The following is a 16,126-nucleotide window of genomic DNA, read 5'->3' on the forward strand; positions in this document are numbered from 1 at the left end:
TTAATGTTTTATAGATTCTCCGACTGAAGTTATTCAACCCTACATGATGCACAGCTTGCCAAAGAGTGTCATGTGCTGAAATTCAGCCATCCACCAGCAATGGTTGCCACTTTTCGAGGCCCTCTACCGCCAATGTGTGCTGGAATATCTTTGATATTTGTTGGGGGTATATTTGTTCTTAGTAAGGAGTCAAGGTTCGAGATAGCTTTATTCTATTTTGCTCAAACAATTTGCTTTCAAGATTGTAGCCTGTGGAATATAAGGGATTGTGTTATTGTGAATTTTTACAAACTTGGAAAATAATAATATTTTTTTGAAAAAGGAATTTACAACTAACTAGCTAGTCCACATATAATTTTCCCACAATGAGACTTAAATTTGTCCCAAGCCTTTGGCACTAACAATGAAAACAAATGTTGAATGCGAAGGAAATTGGTATTTAAAAGGAGTTGATAAATGCATTTAATTTGAGTTAACCTGTTTGTTTATTATGCTGCGAGATTTCCCAGAAAGGAGAATGGAAATGGGGTCAAGGTTCAAGCTAGATATATATATATATAGTGCAATAAACATATCGAACAACAACAACAAAAAGAAATAGTGTAATAAACATGAGTTTAAACTTATCATATTCGTATTTAAAATGAATTCGTAAGTTCCTCTTTTTCCTGTTGAGATTATTATTTAAGTATCAAAATATCTAAAGACTAGATAACAAATTTTACTCCTTGCAGAGACTACATAAAAGAGTATGGTTTTAACAGTGTAGATAAGATAACAAGCTAAGATACCCTAAAATGAGCAAAAATATAAAGAGACTGTCGAGACAATAGGACATGAAAATTTTCTGTAGCATATGTTTGTTTTTTGTTTTTTTCCAAAATAATCTCTGCAAAATGCTTTCGTCTCGTACAGCCTGTAAAATCTCGCATCGGTCTGGTCGTGTTTCTACATTCTCATCTCCAATCTCAGTCAATTTTCACAGAGGAATAGATCTTTCTAACAAACCAAAAGCAAGCATAGAAACCAATGGTTCCTGTCAGGACAAAGAAGGCATATGAAACGATTACCATGTAGCCAAAGTAAAGGATGCCTGAAACTAGCTTGGTGATCTCCAACTTGGTAAAGAAGTAGAAAATCGAGTACAGGAAAAGGTAAAATGCAGAGGAGCCAGCAGTCAAGTAAGATCTCCACCACCAATAGTAGTCTTCACTGCACAACTGGAAGTAGCATAGCACGATTGTTATCTCCGCGCAGGTGATTATTAGAATAATGAATACTATGAAAAGGAAACCGAAGATGTAATAGAACTGGTTCAGCCAGATTGATGTCAAGATGAAGAAGAGCTCGATAAAAACAGCCCCAAAAGGAAGAATCCCTCCAATGAGTATAGAGAAGAGTGGCTTCATGTACCATGCCTGCTCTGGTATCTGCCTGGGAATTTTGTTGGTCTTCACAGGATCTTCAATGGCTGGCTTTTTGAAACCCAAGTAACTGCCAACAAAGACCAATGGAACTGATATACCAAACCATAAACAAACAAGAGCGATCATTGTCCCAAATGGCACTGCACCAGAAGATTGCTCTCCCCAAATTAGTGCATTCAGCACAAAGAAGATGACAAATAGGACACCAGGAAACATAAATGCTGTTTTTAAAGTATTCCTCTTCCACTCCGTGCCCTTGAACATTTTGTATAGACGTGCTGAAGAGTAACCGGCAAATATTCCCATGAAAACCCACAAGAGAACCATAGCAGTCATAAGCCCTCCACGATTGGAAGGAGATAAGAAGCCCAGCAATGCAAATATCATTGTTACAAGCGTCATAGCAAAGATCTGGACACCTGTACCAACATAAACGCAGAGTAAACCATAGTTGTTTGGGGCCCTAAAGACATCTCCATGGACAAGTTTCCATCCAGTTTCTTCCTGAGCCTCGTCTTGGGTTTCCAATTGATTGTAGTTTGAAATATCTTTATACAATGTTCTCATCATGATCATGGCTACCATGCCAGAGAGGAAGAGAACAATCATCAATGAGTTTATGATGGAGAACCAGTGGATCTGATCATCATTCATCAGAAGGTATGTGTCCCAACGAGAAGCCCATTTGATATCACTCTCCTGCAGAAAACCAAAAGTTAACCTATGCATTAGGATATGCAGTGTAAAAAGATCAATGTAAGAAAGAGAAAGGGGAGGCAGAATACCTTGAAAGTTACATCATATGTGAAGACAACCTCCTTCCCTAGGTCTACTTCTTGTGGAACAGTGCTACCTGGAACTAGATTTTTGGTATCCTTATTGCATGTTGTTACTTGGGGATTCTTCTCATCCCAATCTTTGTATTCGTGATTAATGCTGTTGATAAGAGCCACACAGTGAAGAATAATGAAACAAGTCAGTCCTCTAATAACCAACAGAAAATATCCTTTATCCTATTATGATGAGTTTTCAGAAGCAAAAAGAAAACAATAGAAGTAGGACATTGAATTGCACGATTTGGCATTTGTCCTACCTAATAATAAATACAGTTCAACTAAATGTACAAGAAAAAAAACTGAACAAAAAGAAAGAAATTGATAAAAGAACCTGTTAGGAGTAACCTCAAATCCAACAATTCGAGCAGCATCAGTCTCAGTATCCTTGTGAAACATGACCCTGAAGCTCAAGTGGTTGTTGATGAAATACTTCTCTTTGCTCTGCAAAGGCAAATAGATGGTTGAGATAAAAAAAAACAAACATAAATTTTGAAGACAATAGCAACTTGCTTGAGCATACCCCAGCATAATTCCCCTTGAACCCAACACGGAAACCATGTTCATATGTTGTTGACTGACTTCCATCCCTCCTTTGTCTAAGAACAGCAACAGGAAGGTTGTCAAGAATCCTGAGCATCAAGTTTAGATAATTTAGTATAAACAAGCATCAAAAACGTATTAGCCACAAATGGAGAGAAAAAGGACAGTGGTAGGGAAGCAAACATTAAAACAAAAAGAGGTAAAACCACACAAATGCATCTCCCTAGAGGGAAAGGAACAAGGAAACATGAACCGTTACTTGTTACTTACATATTAACGCGATATTCAACATCAATTTTTTCCTTGAAGTTCTTTGTAGATTCTGCATCAAGTTTTATTCGACAGACTACTTTGCAAGGCTGATCCTCCCTCATTTCAAACTAAAGCAAAACACATGATAAACAATGTTTTTTATCTTCTTTGGCTGCTGATAAATAATGACTATCAAACCTTCGTTAAATAATCCATATTTGATATGGATGATAGAATCGCTCTTTTTCAGCAATTCCAATAAGACTACTTATTTGGATATAAAAATAGTAATAAAAATCATCTTGATATACTAAAAGTGATAATATAGCTTTTATAATAGCAGGAAAATCTTTTAATAAGTGAAAAGAAAAGTTTTGTACTACAATTTCTTTAACGAAACCCCATTCAATACTGTTTATATCAAATGGTTCATGATCTAATCTGAATTTTATAGTAGCAATTTCTTCCCCTATATCATTTAGATAAACATATGATTGTAAAAAGTATTCAGAAAAGACTTTTTTATATTGAGTCTGCTGGTTGCAGATAATTTTATTGATTTTTTCAAAAATTTCTGCTGGTAGTATTTTCTTAGCTTTATTATATAAACATATTCTAAACATTTTATTCATAATGGGACTATTTGTTCCTTTATGAATAAAGTATTGAAATATATCAATAAGATTATTTATCTCATTGATATTTGTATACTCTATTTCGAGTTCTTGCCAATTTCTGTATAAAACAGCTTTTAATAAAATTCATGTGCTTCATTTTTTTTAGTTGTTTTTTCAACTAGAAATTGTGAAAACTTTGTAAGAGCTCGTCTAAAATTTGCTCTTTGTTCTAAAATATGGGTTTTTCATATTTCATTAATATATTTATAAATTTCATTTGGTAATCCTGGATTATAAAAATCTTTTATTTCTGGAATTTGTTGTTGTTTCAACAAATTTTCTGCTCCTTTTATAACTTCAGAATAACTGGCTTGATATGTTGAATTCGGATCTTGAAACTAAGGAGATTGAATTATTCTTTTTGAAGGGTATTCGTTTACCATTCTTGATGCATATGATGAAGGAGATCCAGTTGGTTGTCTTACCATTGGATAATGAACATAATATCCTTGATTAGGATAGAATCCTGTTAATATAGGAGTAAATCCCTGATTGGGAGTAAATCCTTGATTAGGATTTATCTGCTTTCCTTTGTTGGGTTTTTTATGGATAGTAGTCCATTCCCCGACTTGTTCTAGAGGTTTTTTACCTCTATCCATAAGGCCTGCTAAGATAATCAGCAATAATATTATTAGTACCTTTGACATATAAAACTTCAAAATTGAAACTACATAAATCATTATACCATCTAATTCTTCTTGGTACACTTTCTAGACTATTATTAGTCAGAAATTGTTTGACTGCCTGGTTGTCAATTTTTATAATAAAATTTTCAGATGCTAAATATATGAGAAATGTTTTTATTGCTTTTTTAATAGCTAATAATTCTTTTTCATATATAGCATAATTAACTTCATTTGATTTAAATTTTCCAGAACTATATCCACATATTAGTTCTTCGTTTTTTGCTGTTTTAGCTTTTAAAATACATCCCCAATATTTTTCTGATGCATCGGTTTCTAAAATTAATCTATCACCTTGTTTTGGTAAATAGACTTTTGGAGTATAATTTATTTCTGATTTTATATTTTTAATAATTTCTGAGTTTTCTTTAGACCAGCTAAAAGTTTTATCTTTTTTAATTTTTCATATAAGTCTCCTATTTTTTCAGATAAGTTAGGAAAGAAGTTTCTTCCATAATTAATTATACCTAAAAATTGTTGAAGTTGTTTTTGGTTTTTAATTTCTTCTAGAAATTCTTTTATTTTTACTATAATATGATCTTGTAGTTTAAGACCATCAGCCGATAAATTTAAACCTAAAAATTCTATTTCTGTTTTTTCTAATTCTATTTTCTTAGGGCTCAAAGTAATTCCATGTTTTATGAATTCTTGGGAGATAATATTTAAATGTTTTCTATGCTTTTCCAGTGTTTCTGAAAATATTAATATATCGTCTATATAAACTACACAAATTTTTTTATATTTATTAAATATAGAATCCATCCATCTTTGGAAGATTTGAGGTGCATTACATAATCCAAATGACATCACTCTCCATTGATAATGACCATTAGGTGCACTAAAGGCTGTTAATGGTTTAGATTCATCAGTTAGCATTATTTGCCAAAATCCTGATTTACAATCAAATTTACTGAAATATTTTGCTTGTTTAGCTTAATTTATTAAAACATCTTTCCGTGGAATAAAGTATCCATCAAAAATAGTATTTTGGTTTAGTCTTTTATAATTAATAACCATTCTAGCTTTTCCTCTTTTTATTTCAGTATGGTTTCTTACCATAAAAGCTGGACTTGAGTGTGGACTATTAGTTTTTTCTATTAATCATTTTTCCAATAATTCTTTGATTTGTATATCAAATTCATCTATATCTTGTTTAGTATAGATCATAGGTTTGATTCTAATTATTTTATTAGGATTCTTTAATTTTATTTCACAATATCTTGGACTATTTTTCCATAATTTTAATGGTTCTTCACTAAAATTATTTTTTAGAATTTTAAACAACCAATGATTTGTTTCTAGTTGTTTTATTTGTTCTTTTCTTATTGGTCTAAATCCTTTATCACAAACAAATTTATGGTTTTCTATTAAAGGTATTTCTACAGAAGTTTTTTCTGTTGATAATATTACTAAATTTCTATCTATGGAAAACGGTAGATGATGATATATAAAATTATTTCCTAATAATATGTCTCCATGTATTTCAGGAAAACACAATATTTTAGGAATTACAAATCTTACATTATTTATGTAAATTGGTATATTTCTAGCCTTAAATTGAATTATGGTTTCTTTACCATCAATTCCTATAGCTCTAATTGGATTTTTCATTAATTCCCATTTTTCTACAGGAATGGCATTTTCTCTACAACTACTTGTGGTAGCTCCAGTATCTAATAAAGCATGCAAATAATATGTTTTATAGTCTCTAAATTGAAGTGTAATTTCTATATATGTATAATATTTCCTAGGTTGGAAATTTGAAAATGTAATAATATCATTTTTTCCTATTTTCATTTGTTGAATAATAGTAGTAGATTGTATTTCTTCCATTCTAGTATTTCTAGAATTTCTGCTAGGTTCAGTAGGGAAAATAGGTATTTGAACTGTTTTCATACCTATCGGTGTTGTTGAATTTGTACTAATATTATCTTCTTCTTCTTCTATTTGAGAATTAGAAGGTAAAACTAAATTATCATTTGTATTTGTTATAGCATTATTTTTAAAATATAGTCTATCTCCTGATGACATATATTCTATAGTACTTACGGGTTTTGAAGTACTAGCACCACTTATTCTATCAATCATCCAATCTTTTGGAATTGACAGATCTTTTAAATGTAATAATTTTGGTTGTATTTCTGTAGTAAATTTATTGGGTTCAAATAACTCAATTATTTTATTATTGATTTCTTTAATTTCTACTTCTGCCGTGTTGGTATATTCATTAATAGAAGTCTAACTTATTGCTAAATCTTCTGCTAAATCGCTAATTTCAGAATTTTTTGTCTGAATTCTTAAACATAAGCATTCTTCTATTAGGGGATCTGTAATAGATATAAAATAGTTTGGTTTAACTTTAAATCCTATTACTCCAGTGTGTAAATTAGACTGAATACCACCAATAAGTGCTTTTATCGGGTTTTCAAATCTTTTATCTAATAAAACCGCTATTATGGGTATATCATGTCCTTTTCTAAATAAAGCTCTAATTGTTATCATAATTATACCTAAATGTATATATCTAACTTGAGGGCCTCTTAATTTTTTCTTTAGTAAATAATGGAATTTCTGTTAATCCTCCTCTAGTATCCTTAGCGACTGTGTTGCCACTAATTTTTTTTATATGTCTTTGACTCCATATTTTAAACTTAGATATTTTATATATTTCTTCTTTAGAAATGTGATTTTTATTTATTTTTTCTATCATTTCATCAGAAAAGTCTTTTTCTTCTCCAATCAAATTTCCTAATTTTATGTCTTGTTGTTCAGACTTAGGAATTTCTTCTAATTGATTTTTAGAACTACTTCCTATATTAAACATAAATATATATTCTTCTTCATCTAAATCAGAATCCGTTTCTGATATTAACTCATATAATATTTCTTCAGGATTTATTTTCTCTTCATAACAAATTTCTAAATCTTGTTCTTCAAGACTTTTAATCATCTTTTTAGCACTTTTTCCTTTATTAGGACAGTTTGGTGCTATATGGCCTTCTTCATCACAAATAAAACATTTACATATCTGTTTTTTAGATTTTTTAGAAGTTTTTCTTCTAATAAATTTTTTCTTTTTCTTATTATTACCAGTATATTTTTTATTTCCTGGTTTCCATCTAATAAATTTATATTTTCTATTTTTCTTTCTATGTTTTTATATGTATTAGGACGTGTTGTTTTACATCCAAATTCCCATTCATTTTCTAGAATTTTTGTACAATGACTATAAGTTAATTTATTTTTTACTTGTTTAGCCGCTTTAGTTTGTAGACAATGTAGAGTTACTCTTTCTCTTGCAAAATTAATTCTATTTCCTATAGAATCTATATTTTCTTTTGCTATCCCTGATTCTTTACTATGTTTATCTAAATAAGACACATATTTTTTTATACATATCTCATCCATGGTGGGGGTAGTTTATGAAAATATTGGTTTTTCCAAAATTCTATATTTTCATTTTTTAATTTTTGATATTCATGAAGAAATTTTTTAGAAAATTCTTCTAGATATCTAATATCACATAATTTAATTTTTGATAAGGTATAACTAGCTATACTATCTTGATCTTTTTTATCAAAATAACCACAAAATTCTGTTTTTAGAATATTTGTTAATCCTTTTAAAAGATCTTTAGGAGTACCTATTTGATTAATTAGTTGTCCTTTTTGGACTTTTCCTACTTCTGATTCTTCCCAACGTCTTAAAAATTGTAAAACGTCTCCTTGAAAAGTTCCTACAAAATAATTTAAAAAATTTTCTTTTGACCAAGAACCGTTGTTATTTACAACTATTGTCATCTACTGTGCCCAATCATCAATGGTTTTTTCATAGTCTGATATTGAAATATTAGTCAAATCTAAATATATTCCACCTTGAGCCACATTTCTTTTATTTAAATCATCTATCCTATGTGGTATAGGTATAGTTTGACTTGGTTGTTGATTAGAAGATTCGCCTGTATATTCAGTTTTAACTTCATTAGTAGCTATATTTTCAGTTTGATTACCAAAAATTCTTGTTGTATTTTCAACTGTTTCAAAGTCTTTATTTAAAGCTCTCAGATAATTATCTTTTTGAATATCTGATTCTAATTTTCTTTTACCATAAGGGTCTGTTTGATCAGTATCCATAGGTTCGGGGACTTCTATATTTTCATCCTCATCTGTTGAAGTGTTTTCTTCATCAGATTTATAACTAGTTACATTTAAATCTTCTTGATTATCAGAATTACTAGAACTACTACTTTCTGTAGTATCATAATTTAACATATAGTGATAATTAAACTGAGTAAATAGATTTTTATGTTTTTCATAAAGTTCTTCTATTAATTTTAAGTATTCTATTCTTTCATTTTTATCAGTACTTTTAGTAAATTTGACTTTCCAATGTTCTATTAATTCTTTATAAGATTGGAAATCATATTTTTGTTGAGTAATATTTTTTCTTCTCTGTTTTTTCAGATTTTTTATTTCTATTAATAGTAGAAGATGACTCTTCAGAAGAAGTTTCTTCTTCTTCATCTGATAAAGTTAAAATTATATTACTATTACCATAATATAATGGACCTAAATCTATATCTGATTCCATATTATTATTATTAATCACCTGATCTAATTTATTATTGACTTCTGATAAAATTTCTTTAGATTTGTTGTTCAAATCTAATTCTTTAATATCTCCCATGTAATTTACTTTTTCTTCTATATTACTGACTTTATTATATATTTTATTATAATATATGGATGTTATATCTATTAAACTATTAAATCCTTTACTAAGGGCCGAAATATTATTTTCTTGTTTAGAATCTATATGCATTATATGATTGCAGGTTTTATCTTTATATAAACAATCTGTCTCTTCCATGTTACTTATCTTTGGTACCTAAAACCGTCTGTTATATTATTTTGTCTTAACACACAAAGGCCTATTGTCTCTCACCTAGACTGAAAAAGGCAAAAGTTAGACAAAATAACAGATATATGGGTTTCAAGATAAACAACCACGAAATTAACTGGATTGTAAATTAAAGATAAGAACTTACAAATGAGTATTATGATATGAATTCCTTCAAGAACCGTAACTCGTGGGGCCTCTGATACCAATTGCTTGCTAAATAGGTTGCGGAAGATTGATATTTTATTAAAAGTAAAGGAAAGATTTTTACAAGGAAAAGTTGTTTACAGAGAGGATACTGAAAGTAAAAGGAAAGATTTCTAAACTATTTTTCGATGCCCCGTTTATGCTCTTTACATTGCTATTTATAGTAAAATTTCTAAACTCTATTTGATTTTTCTTCAATCCCGCACAGTGTTTCTGATAAGGATGAATTTATTGTTGCCTCCACGTATGTTGTCAGTTGTCTTTGTCATATCTTGTTTGTACATGGATGCCTTGAATTTTTGTTTACCGCCAATCTTGAAAATCAGCTTGAAAGTCTTCTTGACTTTCCACGTGGTCTTTGTCTTTATCCTTCTTGGATGTTGTCCAGGTTCCATGTTTCTATTTCATCCAGGTGTAAAGATTCTGGTGATAGTCTTGGTGAATTCCAAGTCTCCCACGTGTTCTTGATTTCTTCAATTATTTCTGAAGGGAAATCGTCTATTTCCATATCTGCTATTTTCTTTAGCAGTTGTATGGATTCTTCATCTCTTGATTTTTGAATTATGCTATTTTTATCAGCTACTATTCTTTTTCCATCGGTAGATAGTTTGTACGTTTGATCTTGAAGTACATGTCGTGTTGTTGACATTAAATCAATTCCGGCTTGGATTTGAAAATATTTTGGATTATTGTAACACTTGTCAATGGTTTTGGTCAAGTGTTTTTTATCTTCTTTGGCTGCTGATAAATAAGGACTATCAAATATTCGTTGAATAATCCATATTTGATATGGTTGATAGAATCGCTCTTTTTCAGCAATTCCAATAAGACTACTTATTTGGATATAAAAATAGTAATAAAAATCATCTTGATATACTAAAAGTGATAATATAGCTTTTATAATAGCAGGAAAATCTTTTAATAAGTGAAAAGAAAAGTTTTGTACTACAATTTCTTTAACGAAACCCCATTCAATACTGTTTATATCAAATGGTTCATGATCTAATCTGAATTTTATAGTAGGAATTTCTTCCCCTATATCATTTAGATAAACATATGATTGTAAAAAGTATTCAGAAAAGACTTTTTTATATTGAGTCTGCTGGTTGCAGATAATTTTATTGATTTTTTCAAAAATTTCTGCTGGTAGTATTTTCCTAGCTTTATTATATAAACATATTCTAAGCATTTTATTCATAATGGGACTATTTGTTCCTTTATGAATAAAGTATTGAAATATATCAATAAGATTATTTATCTCATTGATATTTGTATACTCTATTTCGAGTTCTTGCCAATCTCTGTATAAAACAGCTTTTAATAATAATTCATGTGCTTCATTTTCTTTAGTTGTTTTTTCAACTAGAAATTGTGAAAACTTTGTAAGAGCTCGTCTAAAATTTGCTCTTTGTTCTAAAATATGGGTTTTTCATATTTCATTAATATATTTATAAATTTCATTTGGTAATCCTGGATTATAAAAATCTTTTATTTCTGGAATTTGTTGTTGTTTCAACAAATTTTCTGCTCCTTTTATAACTTCAGAATAACTGGCTTGATATGCTGAATTCGGATCTTGAGACCAAGGAGATTGAATTATTCTTTTTGAAGGGTATTCGTTTACCATTCTTGCTGCATATGATGAAGGAGATCCAGTTGGTTGTCTTATCATTGGATAAGGAACATAATATCCTTGATTAGGATAGAATCCTGTTAATATAGGAGTAAATCCTTGATTAGGATTTATCTGCTTTCCTTTGTTGGGTTTTTTATGGACAGTAGTCCATTCCCCGACTTGTTCTAGAGGTTTTTTACCTCTATCCATAAGGCCTGCTAAGATAATCAACAATAATATTATCAGTACCTTTGACATATAAAACTTCAAAATTGAAACTACATAAATCATTATACCAAACTAAAAAGCTTTTAGTTAAATACTTGTCAGCAACAAGGAAACAACACCACAAAAGGTCACAGATGCGCACTGTGTAGACAGAATTTTCTATGCGATCACCACGTAGCACCTCACCCAAATTTTCAGCATTGTTCACAATCTTGGGTGGCTTACAATAATTTAAGAAGTAATAGTCGTATGGGAGTTGAGTCTTTGAAGATGACAATTTGTTCACTTTTACATAAAGGGGATCACCCTGTTCAGAATCAGAAAAAGGAAATTTTAAGATGTATGACAATTAAGAATAACAAAGAGATGAAAACTATAAGAAAAAAGATCATTAAAAAAATTCCGAACAATATAATCCAAATAACCCTGCCACAGATCCCTTGCCCCAAAATATTATAAAGGTGGAGTAATAGTACCCTAGAGAAGCATGCAAAATTATAACCAATTCACCAATTTTTAAACTCTATGAACTGATGGTCCAGGCACCACGTGAATTTTTAACACTAAATACACTTTTATGTTTCTGGCCATATAGTCATTAATCTCTTGGAACTTGAAAAACTATGACCTCTGTATAGCTTTGGATATTCATTGACAAAAAGGAAATACAGTGTAAGGGAGCACATCCTTAATTTCAGAAGATATTAAGAAACACAAAAAGTAAGATCTTGACAAAGAATGAAATCGCTTTCATTTCTTCATATCATATCAGTGATCATTATCATTGAAATGGCGAGCTCGACCAGCTTCTAACCCCACACCAAAAGCTCCCCTGGTCAAAATTCTAAAACTATAAGCCATATTCAAAAATAATAATGCATCACAGTGAATTACACTATGAATCTAAAACTATATTGCATTAGGTATCTGCACATAGTTGTTATTCACATTAAGCAATCAGGGCTCAGGAGACGTGGTGCTTCTTGGACATCATACATCTGCGCAACTTAAACATGTAGATTAAACTAGCACAATTACTAACCGCAATTGGCATTACATCTTTAAAGCCAAAAATAAGTTCAACATTGTTCAAAAACCCGATACAATAGCTAAATCTCTATGCAATTTATGATTCTCTAAGCCTTAAGATTTAAAAATAAACAAAGGGTATGTCGAATTTCTCTTTAATTTAGCTTCAGTGATTTTCTCAACTGAAATGCTTTTTTCAGCTTACGCTGTAACTAGCCCAACATTTCAGAATCAAAATTGAAAAAAAAAAAGCAAAGCAAAGGCAAATTTACCAGTAAAACGAAAAATCAACTCTAAATCTAAATATAAAACAACCGATCTAGAAGAAATGAACCAGAAACACATCAGATCAGACCTCGAAAACACTAGATCCAACAACTCCCACCCTCGTTATCGAAAAACAAAACTGACCGACATATCAACACGAACACTAACGATTGAAGAGAGCAAAGATAAACCCAGAGAGAGGTAGAGAAAAGAAAAAGAGGGTACCCTTTGGAAATCGCGAGGGGCAACACCAGGGAGATAGAAGGAGTGAGCAGAGGATAGCAGCAGAAAAAAAGCGAAGAAAAGAGTCTTTCTTTTGGTACCCATTTTTCTTCTTCTTCTTCTTCTTCTTCTTTGAGAGATAGAGGAGAGTTGAAAGAGTTTGAGAGATTGGATAATATAAAGCCTTTTGGAAACTATTATACCAAGCAATGATTGAAAGATAGTATACGTACTGAAATACTGCACCAGAGCTTCTACCAATTTCTGTTTAATAATTGAGCAAAGGAAATGCAACCTTATTGGTGTTCCTAATCCTATTTAATTGGCAAGAGACACAGAATCAAACTGTCTTCTAATTCAAGACCCTGCATTATCCTTTCTCAACAAATTTTACTGCTGTAATTCTCTTCCCCTAAATGGTTTCCTAAAATCAGGCGTTGCTTTATTAAAATTAGATCATGTGTCTGTGTGAAACCATTGGGTAACTTTTGAATCGATTCATGGATTTTTGAAATAGTGAATGTGGGCGAAACAGGAATGATTTCTTCTTTGAATGTGGAGTGATTGCGTATTGAAAAACATTCCTCTTATTCCCTTCTTTTACCATCCAATCCAAACGAAAGAAAAATTATATATATATACGATATTAATATCAATATCGAATATTAAATGTTGACTCCCTAATTAATTTATTTTGAGATTTCTTTTAAAATTGTAGTTTAAACTAATATAATTTTACAAAATACAGAAAGATATAAACACTTTTATAATAAAACTTATTGTTTAAAAAATATATTTTTAACTTTTTTTCAAGTAAGTCCATATTAAATCTACTTGTAATACTAATTCAATTAATACTTAAATATAATATAAATTAAGGATAAATATCAAAACTACATGTGAACTTTGATTCAATATGCAGTTATACATATTAAATGTTGATTTTAATTTAAATGTGTAAATAAAATTTTGATATTGATTCAATTATATATATTTAAAGAAATGAATCAATTAATTTATTTTTATATTATATAAGTGTAATTTTTTGTATATATAATATGTAAACATAAAATGATTTTATATGAATACCGATGTTAGTTATTTGTAAAAATTAAATTAAATCAAAATATCGTTTATAAAATTTCATAAAATTATAGCTCATATATAACTTTGCACATCAAATCAAAAATCATATATAATTTTTAAATTATCCCAATAAATTAATAATGAAATTTAATGGTTAAACAGTCATTTTAACTTCATCAAATTTTCTATAAAAAAAACTTAATACATAAAATATTATTGACTGCGGTTGCTTTTTTTTAGTTTATTTCTTTAAAGAAAACCTTAACAAGTGACATTACAACAATAATAAGTGGTAAAGAAAAGTAGGTGACAAGCAATGTATGCATAGCATTCAATATTTTTATCCCTACTACGCTTCTTAGAGATCAGATCTAGTTTCTAAAACGTAAGACTTAAGAATAAAAAGCTGCTTTACTATTTTTACTCTGTCTTTCACATGCCAAGGTGGGATTTATTTGTTTTATATTTGGAACTTTATGGACCCATCAATCCAATATACTTTAGTTATGATTTAGTTATTATTTTTATAACAATATTATTATAAGGTTCTAATCATTTTTTTATATAATATTTAAAATTATTTATAGCTTCCCCAACTCCTAATTAAATAAGAGAATAATATATTTTAACATACTTAAATCAATATTTTCCTACACTAATAATATTAATATTAATTAAATTAAAACGTAAGTGACAGAGTAGAGCTTGAAGAGAGGAGATCTCGTCGTTAATGCCAACCTCAGCATTGGATTTCTCTTTAAGCTTTGCGATAACCTCCTTGCTGAAATGAAAAACTCTCACTTTCACGCCTGATGGAGCATCATCGGCCTCGTTTGCAATTTGCTTGATGTAAGAATTTGGAATACGAATGGTATGAAAATCGTCGGTTGTATTATTATTAAGGAAACAACGTTCGAAAACCGGGGGTTTGGATAAACTAGAGGAACCATTAACGATTTCCAAGCAGGAGCTGAAGGCATGGAAAAAGGATGCGCCATCCATGACGGAATGATTGATGGAGATACTGATGAAAGCCCCATCAACGACCTTCGTCACTTGAACAGCGACTAACGGTTCGACAGTACCTTGGCAGTTTTTAACTCCACGCAACGGAAAAAAAGAGTCGACAAAGGAAGGAACATAAACAGGCTCGATGATATCCCTAGTGCTCACGTCATCAACGACGGCGTGAGCGAACAAAGCTCCGCCATTGTTGCAGTCAAAGAAAAAGGAAGTGGTGTTGTCATCGTGTTCGACGGCGGCGAGGCGACCCGTCAAGTGTGGGAAGTGGTCAGACACTTGGACAGAGAGGATTTAACGTAGTGAACCAACAAGGCCTCAGATTCTTGGTCTTGGCTCAACTGAGGAATATGGAAAAGAGCACCCCTCTGTATGTAATCTGACAGGAGGAACTGAAGATCCCATGGGGTTAAGTCGATGATTGGAGATTGGTTCTTGGGATTCGCGGCTTTAACAGTGCTGGTGGAGATGAGCCGAATGCTTGTCATTGTTTTTGCTTTGTACTATGGCTGTCAACTCTCAAATTGCGCTTTGACGGATGATATTTATGTAAGGTTAGTGGCTGGCATTTAGAAGATGTCTACAGGTGTTTTTTTTTTTTGTACAATTAGAAATTTATTGTGAGTCCCATGTTTTAATATTTATGTTCCCATTTCCCAACCACAATTAGTTTAGAAGTAAATTTTGTGTACGACATGCAACACCAACTTTATTAAACAAGTAAAAAGTAAAATGTTATATTGATTTGCTGCAAAAAAAAAACAATAAATAAATGATGTAAAAATAAATATTAATAATTTTATTTATGTTATAAATATAGATAAATTATATTTTAGTCACTTTATGTTTTAGTCACTTACATTATCATATTGTATTATTTTAGTCAGAGTCGTACTTATTATTAACAGTGTAGCAGTTAAATTATCATTTCAAACAAAAATTTTGTTAGAAAATAATTGATTTTTTGGAAGCTTTGAGGAATATTCTCGATTAGTAAATGTGAAGATTTGAATCATAAAATTATGATTTTCTATTTTACTCCATGAGATCTTTATAACGGTATAAATGAGAAATTAATACTCAAAGTAAGCCACTTGTGAATTATGTTGAGAAAAATAGAAAGTTTAATTCCACATTA

The 16,126-nt window shown here is 30.3% G+C and overlaps 3 protein-coding genes across 10 annotated transcripts; all 3 read right to left on the reverse strand.

The window, feature by feature from the left end:
• Positions 1-683: 683 nt before the first annotated feature.
• LOC107943289 (transmembrane 9 superfamily member 7) lies at positions 684-9,653 on the reverse strand. 2 transcript variants are annotated; one of them, XM_041113496.1, is made up of 7 exons: positions 9,463-9,653; positions 4,158-4,336; positions 3,074-3,183; positions 2,784-2,892; positions 2,595-2,704; positions 2,213-2,363; positions 684-2,126 (listed from the first exon to the last, which is right to left on the reverse strand). In XM_041113496.1, the coding sequence occupies exons 2-7, from the start codon at positions 4,329-4,331 to the stop codon at positions 969-971; spliced, it is 1,812 nt and encodes a 603-aa protein (XP_040969430.1). In that variant the 5' UTR covers positions 4,332-4,336; positions 9,463-9,653; the 3' UTR covers positions 684-968. The 2 variants fall into 2 exon arrangements, with proteins under 2 accessions (XP_040969430.1, XP_040969431.1); XM_041113497.1 differs by having other exon boundaries at positions 4,158-4,339; positions 9,463-9,650.
• Positions 9,654-10,581: 928 nt separating this feature from the next.
• Positions 10,582-13,381, reverse strand: LOC121229366 (transmembrane 9 superfamily member 7-like). Of its 7 annotated transcripts, none has more exons than XM_041113500.1 (3): positions 12,886-13,369; positions 11,433-11,671; positions 10,582-11,351 (listed from the first exon to the last, which is right to left on the reverse strand). In XM_041113500.1, exons 1-3 carry the CDS (start codon positions 12,985-12,987, stop codon positions 11,339-11,341), a joined length of 354 nt encoding a protein of 117 aa, XP_040969434.1. In that variant the 5' UTR covers positions 12,988-13,369; the 3' UTR covers positions 10,582-11,338. The 7 variants fall into 7 exon arrangements, with proteins under 7 accessions (XP_040969434.1, XP_040969433.1, XP_040969438.1 ...); XM_041113499.1 differs by having other exon boundaries at positions 10,582-11,354; XM_041113504.1 differs by having other exon boundaries at positions 11,507-11,671; positions 12,886-13,364.
• A 1,168-nt stretch (positions 13,382-14,549) lies between these two features.
• Positions 14,550-15,476, reverse strand: LOC121228857 (uncharacterized acetyltransferase At3g50280). Its single transcript, XM_041111865.1, has 3 exons — positions 15,353-15,476; positions 14,707-15,266; positions 14,550-14,567 (listed from the first exon to the last, which is right to left on the reverse strand). The coding sequence occupies exons 1-3, from the start codon at positions 15,474-15,476 to the stop codon at positions 14,550-14,552; spliced, it is 702 nt and encodes a 233-aa protein (XP_040967799.1).
• Between the last annotated feature and the right edge of the window lie 650 nt (positions 15,477-16,126).

This window comes from Gossypium hirsutum, chromosome A05 (genome assembly GCF_007990345.1).
Source record: "Gossypium hirsutum isolate 1008001.06 chromosome A05, Gossypium_hirsutum_v2.1, whole genome shotgun sequence".
NCBI classification, from domain to species: Eukaryota; Viridiplantae; Streptophyta; class Magnoliopsida; order Malvales; family Malvaceae; genus Gossypium; species Gossypium hirsutum.

Excerpts from the sequence above, each read along its gene's own strand:
- LOC107943289 (XM_041113496.1), bottom strand. The coding sequence starts at position 4,331 with ATGGATAGAGGTAAAAAACCTCTAGAACAAGTCGGGGAATGGACTACT. Across the intron at positions 2,893-3,073 it reads GTTGAATATCGCGTTAATAT|GATTCTTGACAACCTTCCTG; the intron begins GTAAGTAACAAG and ends CTTGATGCTCAG. Across the intron at positions 2,127-2,212 it reads CATATGATGTAACTTTCAAG|GAGAGTGATATCAAATGGGC; the intron begins GTATTCTGCCTC and ends GGTTTTCTGCAG.
- LOC121229366 (XM_041113498.1), bottom strand. The coding sequence starts at position 12,987 with ATGGGTACCAAAAGAAAGACTCTTTTCTTCGCTTTTTTTCTGCTGCTA. Across the intron at positions 11,672-12,885 it reads CCCCTCGCGATTTCCAAAGG|GGTGATCCCCTTTATGTAAA; the intron begins GTACCCTCTTTT and ends GATTCTGAACAG.
- LOC121228857 (XM_041111865.1), bottom strand. The coding sequence starts at position 15,476 with ATGACAAGCATTCGGCTCATCTCCACCAGCACTGTTAAAGCCGCGAAT. Across the intron at positions 15,267-15,352 it reads GTCAGATTACATACAGAGGG|TGTCTGACCACTTCCCACAC; the intron begins GTGCTCTTTTCC and ends TCTCTGTCCAAG.